The sequence below is a fragment of the Felis catus genome, chromosome B1, assembly GCF_018350175.1.
Source record: "Felis catus isolate Fca126 chromosome B1, F.catus_Fca126_mat1.0, whole genome shotgun sequence".
NCBI lineage: Eukaryota > Metazoa > Chordata > Mammalia > Carnivora > Felidae > Felis > Felis catus.
In genome coordinates, this window is record NC_058371.1 from 110,818,467 (window position 1) to 110,833,836 (window position 15,370).

Here is a 15,370-nt window from a genome sequence, read left to right on the forward strand (position 1 = left end):
ATATTTTAAAAAGTCCCTTTATTATTACTTTTATATGAACATAAATGTATAACAACATTTAATAAAAGTAAATGTGTAACAACATTAAAGGGAATGATAACCAACACTTTCTAGGTAGTGATTGCCTCTAGGCAGAAGAGGAGGTGTAGATTAGGGAAAGGTCTACTGGAGACTTCAACATTAGTATTACATTTAATTTCTTAAGCCAGATGTTGGATATATTGGTGTTGGTGTAAATATATAACAATTTAAAGAGATTCTTAAAATGTAATTTTCTGCAAATTCCCCTCAGTAGTACAATTTGTACTTAAAAGAAAAAGTTTATTTATTTTGAGAGAAAGAAAAAGCACAAGCACAGAGGAGGGGCAGAGGGAGAGAGAGAGAGAGAGAGGGAGAGAGAGAATCCCAAGCAGATTCTGCAGTGTCAGAATAGAGCCTGACAGGGGGCTTCATCCCGTGAACCTTGAAATCATGACCTGAGCCAAAACTAAGAGTCTGACACTTAGCTGACTGAGTCCCCCCAGGAACCCCTATTTCTGCTCTTTTTGATATAGAAATATGCATTATTTCATAACCTTCCCTCCACTCAAATCCCTCATGTTGCTAGCCTCATCTCATTCAACAGATAGCCTAGACTGTTGACTTCAAAAAGGAAAGGGTGCTCTGATACGTGCTTTTCATCAACTTCCTTCTTTATCACCTCAAATTTCCAATTTCTTCATCCATTTGTGTTACCTGTTTTTCTTTTGTGTTGGTAGAGATACTCACATTTTCTTTGTAAATGTAAAAACCTGATCTTTATTCCTGATCTCTTCTTCTACAAGGGTTAACAAACCTTTCCTGTAAAGGCCCAGGTAATAAATATTTTTGACTTTGTAGGACACACAGTCTTTGACGCAACTCCTCAGCTCTGCCATTGTAACACAAATTCAGCCACAGATAATATGTAACTGAATGAGTGTAGCTCTGTTCCAATAAAACTTGGAATGGTGGCAGGATTTGACCCAAGGGGCCATAGTTTGCTGATCTCTGTTCTACAATATCCAGAGGGTCATTCTGTCAATCAATGGCTTGTTTTAGCTGTCACCAATCTCTTCGTTATCCTCAGGCCCTCACTCAATACATATTCTATTTCTTCTTGATTTTTCTGCAGGACTTCACACTGTTGAACACTCTTTCTTATATTCTTTCTTGATTAGCTTGTTTGACAAATCACAGTTTTCATTATCTCTACCAACCCATTCTTTGGTTTATCCTTGGTATTTCTTCCTTTTTATCACCTTCCAATGAAAAAAAATGACATTTAAAAAATATATGCAAAATGAGAAAGGCTAATATAATGAATACTCATGTACCTGTATCCCTGCTTCAACATTACCAAAAAAGAACCAAGCTTTTTTCACTTCCACCTTCACGTTTTTTTTTGGCTTTAGTATTGTTTTAAGATACCACTTCACTAATTTTTTAAAAAAAAATTTTTTTTTCAACGTTTATTTATTTTTGGGACAGAGAGAGACAGAGCATGAACGGGCGAGGGGCAGAGAGAGAGGGAGACACAGAATCCGAAGCAGGCTCCAGGTTCTGAGCCGTCAGCCCAGAGCCCGATGCGGGGCTCAAACTCACGGAGCGCGAGATCGTGACCTGGCTGAAGTCGGACGCTTAACCGACTGCGCCACCCAGGCGCCCCCACTTCACTAATTTTATCTAACACTCAGTAAACATTAAAAATCCCTAATTGTCTCCAAAGTGTTATTATATCATTGATTTATTGTCCCACTTTTAGTGATACAGTTGATTGAGGTGTAACATCAGCCTGATTCCTCCATTGTAAAGTTCTTCTAACAGTGATTTTTTCCCAGGTCTATTATTTCATTAAGGGGTGTAAGGTGATTTCCTTTTGTTTTTTTTTTCTTTTTTTTTAGAGAGAGAGTGAGAGAGAGAGAGAGACCGTGCATGGGGGATGGGCAGAGGGATAGAAAGAGAAAGAATCTTAAGCAGGCTCCATGCTCAGTGCAGAGTCTAATGCGGGGCTTGATTCCATGACTACAGGATCATGACCTGTGCTGAAATCAAGAGTCAGATGCTCAACAGACTGAGCCACCCAGGCACCCCCATGATATTGCTGTTTTTTAAAACAAAATTAGGGGAGCTTAGATGGCTCTTAGTTTTGGCTCAGATCATGATCTAATGGTTGGTGGGATTGAGCCCTGAGTCAGACTCTGACTGCTTGGGATTCTCTCTCTCCCTCTCTCTCTGCCCCTCCTCTGCTAGTGTGCATTCTCTCTCTAAAAATAAATAATTAAACTTAAAAAAAAGTTAAAAAAAAAAAACCCTTTATCAGATCCAGAAAGCTTTCCTTTGTGCTTAGTTTGCAAAGATTTTTACCATGAGTTGATTTTCAATAAATAACCTTTTTTTTTTGCATCTTTTGAGACTATGATTTTCCCTCTTTATTTTTTTAAAAAAATTTAATGTTTATTTTTTTTTGAGAGAGAGAGAGGTAGGGAGAGGGGCAGACACACACACACACACACACACACACACACAGGATCCAAAACAGGCTCCAGGCTCTGAGCTGTCAGCACAGAGCCCGACGCAGGGCTTGAACTCATGTAGCACTGTAGCACGAGATCATGACCTGAGCTGAAGTTGGACACTTAACCGACTGAGCCACCCAGGCACCCCTCCCTCTTTATTCGTGAATAGGATGAGGTTTTTCCCATTTCTTTAATAAACTTGTGTTGGTTTGGGTTGTTTAGGAGGCAGATGCCAAAAAGGGATTAGACATATATGATATTTATTGGGAGAAATGACTGTAAAGGCTCAGCAGTGGGAACAAGAGTACACAGGTCTGACATCTGCGAAAGGAGAAGGCAGACAAAGGAAGGCTTGGCAGGAAGAGTCTTAGAGGACAGCAGTGTTAAGAAGTTTTTGATCAGGCCAGTGGGAAGACTTCATGTGCAGTTACCTGTTTAAAGTGCCCTGGCCTTGCTGAGTCAGTGGCTGAGAGCACACTGGGGAGCGTTTCACCATGAACTCAGCAGTGGACCCAGTGGAGTGGAAGCTGGATTCCCAGTCAACCACACTCCCCACAGCAGCAGATCTGAATTGTTCTCACTTGCCCTGACGCAGTTGTGAACAGATGTGTGCAGTAACCCCTGAGAAAGCTCTATCAAGCATCCAGAAACTTCACATATGTAAGTCTGAGTCACATCACCAGGTAAACACTAAGACTTGCAGAAGTAATACTAAAGAATGAGGGAAATTTAGAATGAATTGTGGAGGAGGGAAAGGGTGAAAACTAGTTGCAGCCCCAAAGCCTAACTTCAGGAAAGGAACACCTCACCAATATCCATTTTCTAAGTTTTTTTTAGCAAGATCCTGGATGAGCTGCCCCCGCCCCCCAACCTGTGTGAAGAAGCAGATCTGTGTGCTGTAAGGAGTGGACTGTTGTGGCTGTTAAAATGTACTATTCTTCATTCACACCTTTCACAAATGTAAATGCACTAGAAGAAAATATGGTGGGGGAGGGCCCTGGGTGGCTCACTTGGTTGAGCCTCTGACTCTTGATTTTGACTTAGGTCATGATCTCAGGGTTGTGAGATTGAGCCCTGCATCTGGCTCAGCAGAGCCTGCTTGGGATTCTCTCTCTCTGCCCTTCTCCCCTACTCTCATGTGCTCTCTCTCTCTCAAAAAAAAAAAAAAATAAATATATATATAAATATAAGTATATATAAATATATATATAAGTATATATATGTGTATATATATAAGGGTATAAGTATATATAAGTATATATATAAATATAAATATAAATATAAATATAAATATAAATATAAGTGTGTGTGTGTGTATATATATATATATATATATAGTGGGATTAAAATAAACCCATGGTCAGGAGGATCTACATATGACATGCAACCTAGGAGCCATAAAATAAAAGATTAATGAATTCAACTGTATTAAACAAATTCTGCATGGAAGAAAAAGTTTCATATGAAGTCAAATGTCAGATGACAAAGAGAAAAAAAACTGTAACTTCTATCACAATGTCCTGAATTCTTTAATATGTACAGAGAACTCCTAAATATTGCAATAAGAAAAACACTCATGGTATCAGCATTGATAGTGACAAAAAACTCCAAAATCTCAATGGCTTAAACACAAAAGTTTATTTCTCATCTGTTTTGTGTCCATGATGGGTCACTTGGGGGCCTTTCCCGTGTTTCCCTCATTGTAGTACTTACGCCGATAAGCAGCTGTCTCCTGACATATTCTTGCTAATTGTGGCAGAAGTAACTCCATAGCAAGTCACACTGGCAATTAAATATGGGTCTGAAATGGATAGGCACTAATTCCTCTCACAAGTCATTGGCCAGAAGTAGTCCCACAGCCCTGCCTAAGTCTGAGGGGACCAGGCTTCACTATACTGTGTGTGCCTGGGGGAAGAGAAAGACCCAGCTCCCGTGAGTGGCACCAAGCCCATCCCATTACCACGCCAGATAGTCTATGACTTATTTGGTTTCTCAGCTGAAGGTCTTGTCAAAGAAAGACGATGGCATATTTCATTACATTTCAAATGCTGGTGATTAAAGAAGTAAAAAATTCCCTTCTTTCCAAAATTGGTAGTGACATCGTTCTGATCAAGAGAGTGAATCTGGGGATCTGTCAGATAGATAAGCCCTTTTCCATTACTAGTCACCCAACCTAAAAGAGAAATAAATATGTATGAGAATTAAATCCTCTACAAATGTCAGTAATGTGTTTCAGAGAAATAAAATGTATATGCTTAAAGAGATATTTTAAAAACCTGGTCATAATGGTTTACTTTTAATAAATTTCTCCTAAGGGATTTGGTATTGCATACTCCAATAATTGGTTTAAAAAGGGAAACTAAATGCTGAGTAATTAAATTTGTCAGCTATGACATACCTAGATCACCAATTTTCAAGGAATTAGAGAGCGGTAAAATGCACTTAGTTTAATTACTAAGATCACAATATATTGAATATTTATTTCATGATGCATAAGTTTATTTAGTGCCTAAATCATTAATTCATATATTCATCTGTTCATTTAACAAATACTTATTGAGTATACATGCTGTACAAGACACTGTTTTGAGTACTGGGGTTTTAGCAATGAACGAGTGAGTCAAAAATTCCTACACTTGGGGTGCCTGGGTGGCTCAGTTTGGTGAGTGGCTGACTCTTGATTTTGGCTCAGGTCATGATCCCAGGGTTGTGTGATGGAGCCCTGAGTCAGGCTTTGCACTGAGTGTGGAGCCTCCTTAAGATTCTGTCTCTCAGGGCCCCCGGGTGTGTCAGTCGGTCGGTCCATCGGTCGGTAGGTCGGTAGGTTAAGGGTCAGACTTCAGCTCAGGTCATGATCTCCCTGCTCATGAATTCAAGCCCCACATAGAGCTCTGTGCTGACAGCTCGGAGCCTGGAGCCTGCTTTGGATTCTGTGTCTCCCTCTCTCTCTGCCCCTCCCCTGCTCATGCTCTGTCTGTCTCTCTCTCAAAAATAAATAAACATTAAAAAAATTTTAAGATTCTCTCTCTCTCTCCCTTCCCCACTCATGCACATACACTCTCTTTCTCTCTCTCAAAAAAAAAAAAAAAACAATAAAAAATATCCCTACACTCATTGAGCTAATATTCTGGTGAAGTGGGACAGATTAAGAAGCAATATAAGGGGGCACTTGGGTGGCTCAGTCGGTTGAGCGTCCGACTTCGGCTCAGGTCATGATCTCACAGTTCGTGAGTTCCAGCCCTGTGTCGGGCTCTGTGCTGACAGCTCAGAGCCTGGAGCCTGTTTCAGATTCTGTGTCTCCCTCTCTCTCTCTGACCCTCCCCCGTTCATGCTCTGTCTCTCTCTGTCTCAAAAAAAGTAAATAAACGTTAAAAAAAATTTTTTTTAAGAAGCAATGTAAGTACGTAAAATATATAATATGGCAGAGAGTGATGGTAAATGCTACAGAAGGGGAGTAGACAAAATCTTGGGGAATGGTCATAGAATCATTATTAAAAATAATTATAATAAACCTCATTTATCATTTAAATGAAGTGAAGAGTATTGGCTCTTATATCAGTATAATAGTTCTGATAAATAAAATACTAGATGAACTGAAACAAAATTAAAATATAAATGCAGAAAATTTTTAAAAAGTCAGATTTTTGTACACACAACTTTCTGTTCCATAATGATCACCATTTATGAAACCCAATATCACACTTGTAATAAGGGTAAAGGGCTGAAGAAATGAAAGAGTGGAAAGATTTTCACATATTAAAACATGCAATATTAAAAAACCTACATCACTCAAATACACTTAAGTGAAATTTTAAAAAGCTGTTGTGGATTTGCTCTAGAATTAAGCTCAACAGAATGTGAGGCAGATCTTCTCACTGATTATGTATTACTCTAGACACTTGTAGAACCTTTACACGTTTTTTTTCAGACGGCACTTGCTACATATAGTAAAATCAATTTATTAAATTTATTTATTTATTTTTAAGTTTATTTCTTTTGAGAGAGAGAGAGAGAGAGAGAGAGAACGAACAAGTGGGGAAGGGACAGAGAGAGAAGGAGAGGGAGAGAATTCCAAGCAGGCTCTGCACGATCAGCACAGAGCCCGATATAGGGCTTGAACTCACGAACCATGAGATCCCGACCTGAGCCGAAATCAAGAGTCAGATGCTCTTTATCCACAGGATACAGGTGTGCTGTTTTGAAGGGACACATGCACCCCCATGTTTATAGCAGCACTATCAACAATAGCCAAAGTATGGAATGAGCCCAAATATCCATGGATGGATGAATGGATAAATAAGATGTGGTATGTGTGTGTGTATATACACACCACCCCCCCACACACACATACACGTTGGAATATTACTCGGCAATCAAAAAGAATGAAATCTTGCCATTGGCAACTATGTGGATGGAACTGGAGGGTATTATGCTAAGTGAAATTAGTCAATCAGAGAAAGGCAAAAATCATATGACTTCACTCATATGAGGACTTTAAGAGACAACACAGATGAACATAAGGGAAGGGAAACAAAAAGAATATAAAAACATGGAGGGGGACAAGACAGAGGAGACTCATAAATATGGAGAACAAACTGAGGGTTACTGGAGGGGTTGTGGGATGGGGGATGGGCTACATGGGTAAGGGGCACTAAGGAACCTACTCCTGAAATCATTGTTGCACTAAATGATAACTAATTTGGATGTAAATTTTAAAAAATAAAAAAATAAAATTAAAAAAACTAAGAAAAAAAAGTCAGATGCTCAACCGACTGAGCCACCCAGGCACCCCATAAAATCGATTAATTTAATTACACATAGTAGTCTAGGCACTGAACAATCTATTAAATAATGACTGGAAGAGCTAGTTACAAGATCTCATATTTACATATGAATAACACTAAAAGTAAAAAAAATAATCCCCAATTTCACATACCTTGTAAATCGACCACAACATCTCTATGATTAGAAAACTCGTAGGAAAAATGGCTGTATGCCAAGCCATATTCTGTAGCTTTGTATTCTGTTTTAACCACTTTTGCATTATTTGATAATTTTACAAATTCTCCCAGGATATAAGGTTCCACACTTATACATCCCTTTATTGTCTTGCCTTCCAAAATCTGAAAAATAGAAATGGGAGACAATATACCACAATGGCTAGGAAGGCTGCAGGCTCTGGGGTCCAGTAGACCTCACTTTGAACCCAGGCTTTGCCACTTAGGAGCTTTGTTATAGATTTTGGTTTGCCCGCTTGTAAATCAGGTATTATAATAATAGCCACTATAGGAGTGTTAAAAGAATTATATGAGAAAAATGCATGTAGGGTGGTTAACACATTATGTGATATATGAGAACCTAAAATTATTATTATTCTTTAAAATGCTCACATAAAAATGAGGCCATGATGGGACCTACCCCAGGGAGCTAGCCCGTTAGGATATGTGGATAGATCATGTGCTGGGACACGGGACTGGAATGTCAGCTAAGCGTTTGTGTGTATCATCTATTTTTCAGAGTTGTTTCAAAGGTTAATGTGTTAAATGTCTGGCATAGTGCTTGACATAAAGAAAGTGAAAAATGGATGATAGCTATTATTAGTGGTAATAGAATATGGGTCTAAAAATGTCTCTGGCCAAAGTAAAACAAAATCCTTTAGGTGTGAATGAGCTAAGGATTCGATATAGTTGGGGAGGCAGAATATTCTTGATCCAAATAAGAGAAAAGTCAGTGGAGGCGGATTGTTGCCTGTCTATATTTAAAGAGATATCTTAGTGAAAACACATTGGTCTCGATGGCCCCAGAAGGTAGAGCTGTAATTCACAGGTAGAATTCAGAGGAAGACAGATTTGGGCTAAATCTAAGAGCTTTCTAACAACTAGAATTATTTGAAAGTGAAAAGGTAATAATTATTTTTCCTTCTAAAAGTGTTTAAGCTATGACTTAGTAATCACTTGGTCACAAGTGGTGGGGTCCAACAGATGTGAAACGGAATGAATGCATCGTGCTGAGGGAATAATTTGTACTACATATGATCTTCAGGGTCCTTCTTCTCTCGTTGAAAGTACAGACAGTACACAAAGAAAGGATACTACAAATGCCAACTTGACCATGTATGCAGACCAGATACCAAAATTAACAGAGTGATTTGGGAGATCCAAGATCCAAATTGTATATTCAGGTATATTAGTTCTGACATGTGTAAGTGGATAAAGCAGACGAAGTAGATGAAGGAGTCTGGTAACTGAGTTTACTGGATTTTACCAGAAATCTCACCTGACATATATTTATAGGCCTGTTTAAGCAAACCCTTACTCCCTTTAATCTCACCAGTAATACTGTGGACGGGATATAGAATATCTGTGTTGGGATCTTTTGTTCATAAAGCCTCTTGTTAAATTCTGTCACGTAGTGCTGTGCGGTCATTTGCCGTTCCACATCAGCGAAGTGGTGCCAGAGCCCCTTCTGCTCCTTATATTCTTTCCCAACATACCTACGACCAGAGGAAAAAAATACAAAAAGAAATGCAAAAGTGATCCTACCATAGAGTAAGAGAGCAAAGACCAAAGAAGATACACAAAACCGCTTGAAAGATGTTACTCTTTCTCTACCTTAGACAGTCAATATTATCTTGAATTCTCCTATGACTCAAATAATCTTGTGAGAGCCTCCTGAACAACAGAACATAATTCATGCTAGGTGACTGTGATGGTTAATTCTATGTGCCACCTTCACTTGGACATAAGGTGCCCAGATATTTGATCAACCGTTATTATGGGTGTTTTTGTGAGGTTGTTTGGGGATGAATTTCACATTTGAATCAACGGACTGAGTAAAGCAGATTGCTCCCCCTAATGTGGATAGGTCCAATCCAATCAGCTGAAGGACCAAATAGCAAAAGACTGACCTTCTCCCAAGATAGACATTCCTCTTGCCAAACTGTCTTTGAGCTGGACATGGGTCTTTCCTGCCTTTGGACTTGAAGGGAAACATCGGCTCTTCCTGGGTCTTCCGCCTGTTGGCCTTGGCAACTACACCATTCGTTGTCCTGGGTCTCCACCTTGCCAACTACACATTTTGAGATTTTCCTGCCTCTATAACCATGCAAGCCAATTTCTGACAATAACTCTCGTCTATATATGTTTGCATCTTCTTGGCTCTGTTTTTCTGAAGAACCCTGTCTGATACACTGATCCAGGATAATACTGATTATAGAGGAAATCTCCCCTTAACGAATCAGCCTGCCAGGCTTCCTTGGTAAGCCAAGGGAGCCAGGATGGGCACCAGAAAGTGCAGACTCTGCAACCAGATCTTTTACTACCTGCAGCGTGGTCTTAAACAGGCTAAGTAAACAATCTGAAGCCTTCCTCTACCCCTTCCCCTTGCGAGTCCTTCGTCTCTACAAATATTTGTTTGCATCATCACCTATTACGTGTATAGCATTGTGCTAGCCAGACCTGAGTGTTTCAAAGAAAGTATGAAATATGTGTATTTCAAGGACTTAGGCATACTTGGAGACAAAATAAGTGAGGCAGTAAGTGTTGAAAGGAGCAAACAGTAACTATCACACTTTACTGTGGTTTATATTTGCTATACGTTGGTGTGAATTCATGAGTAATTCACATGCGTCCAGAGTGACCTCCAAAAATCAAAGGGAACGGTTAGAGTTACAGGCCTCAACTAGAGAAAACTCTCTCCAGAAGTTTCTGCCAGTAAGATAATGAAATCCACGTTGGCTGCAGTTTTGGCCATTCAGCCTCCTGGGGATCCGAAAAGAAACCTGACAGGGGTGGCTGCAGAGGAGGAACCCACATGGCATCAGAAAGCAGGCTGCAGGGGACCAGCTGTCCTAATAGAGGTATTCCGTCAGTGCCGTGAGCATTTCTGCTATGGACGGACCTCTGGGCTGCAAGAACTTTGAACCAGTTTGGAACTTTGAGCAAACCTTGGTACAGGATCATTTCCCAAGCATTCTGTCAGAGGACCTCCAGTGCTAGGCACAGGATCATCAATCTGGGAATGTAGACCCATTCTTTCTGGCATCTTATGCCATTTTGCTGGGGTCATTTTTCTTCAGTAAAGATTTGTTAGTAGTAAACTCTTTTTTCTTTGACTGCTTTTTAAGATGGTTTCTTTGTCCTTGGTGTTCTGAAGTTTGACTACAATGTGGCTAGAAGTGGACTTATGATTGTCTCCCTTCCTCCCTTCCTCTCTTCTAGTTTTTTCCCTCATTCCTTTTCTATCCTGCTTAGGATTCATTGTGATTCCTGTATTTGAAGATTAATGGGTTTTGGCAATTCTGGAAAATCATCAGATATTATCTATTCAAATAGACATTTGCTTTGTTATCTTTTTCTGATCAGACATATATTGGACCCTCTCACTCCATCTTCCATGTTTCTTATTCTCTTTTATTTCCCATCTCAGATCCTCCTATGATGCATCCTGGTGTATTAGCTTCTTAGCGCTGCTGCAACCAAGTGCCATAGATTGGGTGCCTTATACAACAGAAATAGATTCTCTCACAGTTCTGGAGCCTAGAAGTCCAAGATCAAGCTATCAGCAGGGTCATGTTCCCTCTGAAGGCACTAGGGAAGAATGTTTTCCAGTCCTCCCTCCTGGCTTCTGGTGGTTCCTGCCTATGGCAACAATAACTACAATTTCATATGCATTCTCCTTGTGTGCATCTCTCTCTCTTGTTTTTTAATGTTTATTTATTTTTGAGAGATAGAGAGACAGAGTGTGAGTAGGAAGGGGCAAAGAAAGAGAGAGACACAGAATCGGAAGCAGGGTCCAGGCCCTGAGCTGTCAGCACAGAGCCCGACGTGGGGCTCCAACTCACCAACCGCAAAATCATGACCTGAGCCGAAGTTGAATGCTTACCTGACTGAGCCATCCAGGCACCCCCACGTGCATGTCTCCCTTTAAATTTCCTTTTTAGAGGGGTGCCTGGGTCCCCTCTGTCCCCCTCTCTCTCTGCCCCTCGTGTGTGCAGGTACATGCACATTCTCTCTTTCTCAAAAATAAATGAACATTAAAAAAATAAATTTCTTTTTTATAAGGATACCAATCATAGTGGACAAAGGGCCCACTCTACTCCAGTACAACCTCATCTTAACTAATTAATCTGCAATGACTCTATTTCAGTAAGATCCTAGTCTGAGTACAAGGGGTTAGGGCTTCAACGTATGAATCTGAGGCTGACGGCACACAGCTGTTAAAAAGTCATTCAACCCATAACACATGGCTCCATCATTGGATGCAAGTTTCTTAACATCTCTGCACCTCAGTTCCCTCATCTGTAAAATGGGGATAAGGTCGCGACCGGCGTGACAAACACCGAGGTCAGGGTCCTGAGGGTAGGGGAATGCAAGAAAAAAAGAAGAGAAGAGAAAGTTTGGGAACAGGAGGGTCCCCTGGGCTGATGGCCTAAGTGACGGCTTTATTGTTGCTGTACACAATCTTTTATAACCAGACTCTTATGGGTTAGGTCATTCTAAGAATAAACAGGTTTCACATAGTTGCTGCCCACCAAAACATTTAGTTCTGTGTTTCTTGTGCATTTTCTAGACGGGTCACAAGACCTTGTTGATAAGATTGCTAGCAAAACACAATTCCCATGTTTGTTTCTATCTGACTCGGGGTAGAAAAAGGGAGGTAGCATTACTGCCAACACCTGCAGACCACAGTCTTCAGGAATTAACTTTCTCAGCCTTGACAAGGCTTTCGTATGCCCTTGAAAATGGGGGAATGGGAGGGGGAACCACCGGGTTGGCTTGAGTCAACAGGGAACGTTGCTCGACCCGGTCTCAGCCTGGCACCGGGGCTTGGCCCCCCACAGGATAATAATATTAACCTCATAGGGTTTTGTGATGATTGATTAGATTAGTATAAAAATGACTTAAAATGAGGCTTGGCAAGTATATATTTGGTAAATATATTTACTGTTTCTACTATTATTATCATCAACAACCTTTTCAAGAAATGTACTTCCACTTTTTAAGAATCACCCAATTTCTCTCTCTCTTACTTCCTCTCTTCCTACTTATTTCTTAAATTATTTGGATTTGGATAAAGAGCAGGGTTCACCTTAAAATTCTTGGCTGATAGGTCTTTTCCAATACACAGATGATGTAAAAGTAGGCCTCAGACTCAATGGGGAAAAATAGTAACATGGTTACTAATTTTTCAAGTAAGTTTTTGCTTAAAGTTGTTGTCAAGAACTAAGGCCAAATTAAAAATTTTCCAGGTGTTTACCTCAATGGGGTGAGTATTTTTTTAAGAAAACTTTTTCCTTGAGGACATAGCCATTCCTGAATCCTTGCTCTATATGGATGGATGATATCTAAACTCACTCCCTTCCATGTGTAATTTTTATCACTAGCTGCCGTCTCATCCTACCCCACTCAAAACTTGTACAGAGTGTCCTAGGGGCTCGGTATACATTTATATCCCTGGATATGCTTCATATCTGTAGGCTCAAAGGATTTTACTACCTTTTTTGCAGGCTCATTTATTACTTATAAGTGGGGCTTTTGTAGTTTAACTAGATTTTTTTGTCAGCATTTGTTAGTGGGAGCGCTTAAGTCTCTCTGTCCTGCCACATGGTCAGAAACTCCATTTTCTTATCTGTACGATGGGGATAATAATGTTTCCCTGATAGGTTTGACATCATGTATGTCTATGTAAAATGGCTGACATAATGGTGGTCAATGTGTGGTAACTGCTATTAATTAATTAATGAGTTGGAGGAAGGAGTAGACATCTGAAATATGTATTTTGGCCAAATTTTTCAGCTCTTTCAAAATTTCATAAATGATTAAGAGAAAGGCATAATTAGCCCATTTTACATTAGTGGTATAGATGTTTTAAAGAAATACCTCCCCAGAGTTTCTTCTTGATGAAGATGATGAACCCAGAAAGCGTTTCTTTGTCTGCCTTTCTTCTTCACATTCAGGTAGTTCCCCAAATACACAACAGTTTCCTGGGCTGTCCATAATTCTGATTTTTTAGAATATTTTAATAAAAGAGCATCTGGAAAAAAGGTAAGAAAAAATGTATGTTATTTGTATTTTAAAGTTTATTTTAATTTTTAATTTTTATTTTTTATGTTTATTTTTATTTTTGAGAGACAGAAACAGAGCATGAGCAGGGGAGGGGCATAGAGAGAGAGGGAGACACAGAACCCGAAGTAGACTCCAGGTTCTGAGCTGTCAGCACAAAGCCCGACATGGGGCTTGAACCCATGAACCGTGAGATCATGACCTGAGCTGAATTCGGACACTTAACTGACTGAGCTACCCGTTTATTTTATTTTGAGAGAGAGAAAGAGAGAGAGAGCCTGCACACACACAAGGGTGGGGGGCAGAGAGAGAGGGAGACAGAATTGAAGCAGTCTCCAGGCTCCAACCTGTCAGCACAGAGCCTGACGTGGGGCTTGAACTCATGAACCAGATCATAATGTGAGTGGAAGTCAGACGCTTAACCAACTGAGCCACCCAAGTGCCCCTGGATGTTATTTTCAAAGGGATGTTACAATTCATGAATAAATTTGAAGTGACACAGATCCTAATCCAGCTTGTCTGAAATCATTAGCTTCTTTAGACATTTTCTCAAATTTTAGCCTTCTCTATGAATACTACTAAAAAGTTAGTGAAGTACAATAAAGAAGTAAAGCTTTGCAAATATAATGAAGATTCACAAAACCTTTCTCTTGTGATGGAGAGGGATTAAGGCTAGAATTTCTGTATGAAAGCAGTGGAGGGGCACCTGGGTGGCTCATTCGATTGAGCGTCCCACTCTTGATTTTGGCTCAGGTCATGATCTTATGGTTCATGGGACTGAGCCCTGTACCAGTCTCTTCACTGGCAGTGTGGAGCCTACTTGGGATTCTTTCTCTCTCTCCCCTGCTCCTTCTCTAAAAAAAAAAAAAAAAAAAAAAAAAAAAAATATATATATATATATATATATATATATATATGTATGTGTGTGTGTGTGTATATATATATACACACACACATATGAGATACATATATATACATATATATACACATATACATATATATACATATACATATATATACACATATATATGTACACATACATATACACATACATATATATACATATACATATATATGTACATATATATATACACACATACACACATACATATATGAGAAAGCAGTGAAAAATAAAGGGCTTTTTAAACAGTAAAATGCCAGAGTTCATATTGGAACAGTGATACATGTTTGCATCTTCTAATTATCTGGGGCGCCCAGATAATGGAGGCTACTACCTGTGCCAGACCACATAGATAGAAATAAATGAAACAATTATACCTCAGAGATTCCTGGAAACTCCAGAAATCATGGTTACATATTAAAGTGCACCTTAATTTTCTCTGAGTTGTTTTGTTTAAGCTGGGGAAGTCCAGGAATTACTTGAGAAAATACAGCTACTGTACGAAGATGCTACTCAATTGAAAAAGGAAAAGATAGGAAGGAAAAGTAAAAACTGTCTCCACCAGAAGGAAAGGAGGAACAGTGCTAGCAAGAAAGCATTTCTTTGAGGGGGAAAGACATGAGCCCTAAGGAAGAAATGCAACATTTTGGGATCCAAGTTAAGATAAACTGAACAAGGACCTTCTGCATCCAGGTCATGTTAATGGATGAATGAACAGAAGACTCAGGAGAAAAAGTACTTAAAATAAGATAAACTCATGGGTCTGGGGTTGGGGAGGGAGATGACTGGAGGCTGGGGAAGATAGTGACGAGGGCTGGGCAACTCAATCAGAGAAGCTGGGGTTGGAAACAGAAGGTGGGCCTCTTGCA

At 39.7% G+C, this 15,370-nt stretch overlaps 1 protein-coding gene across 13 annotated transcripts in view; it reads right to left on the reverse strand.

Annotated features, from left to right (window-relative positions):
* Nucleotides 1–521: 521 nt before the first annotated feature.
* ALPK1 (alpha kinase 1) overlaps nucleotides 522–15,370 on the reverse strand; it is a 137,615-nt gene continuing 122,766 nt past the window's right edge. For 12 of the 13 annotated variants that reach the window (XM_045055997.1, XM_045055999.1, XM_045055998.1 and 9 more), the window contains 4 exons: nucleotides 13,418–13,571; nucleotides 8,868–9,030; nucleotides 7,474–7,660; nucleotides 4,157–4,710 (listed from right to left, as the gene is read on the reverse strand). In XM_045055997.1, coding sequence (XP_044911932.1) covers nucleotides 4,511–4,710; nucleotides 7,474–7,660; nucleotides 8,868–9,030; nucleotides 13,418–13,571 — 704 coding nt within the window. In that variant the 3' untranslated portion in view covers nucleotides 4,157–4,510. Of the gene's footprint in view, nucleotides 1,281–4,156; nucleotides 4,711–7,473; nucleotides 7,661–8,867; nucleotides 9,031–13,417; nucleotides 13,572–15,370 lie in introns of those variants that run through there. The other variant, XM_045056002.1, reaches the window with a different exon arrangement.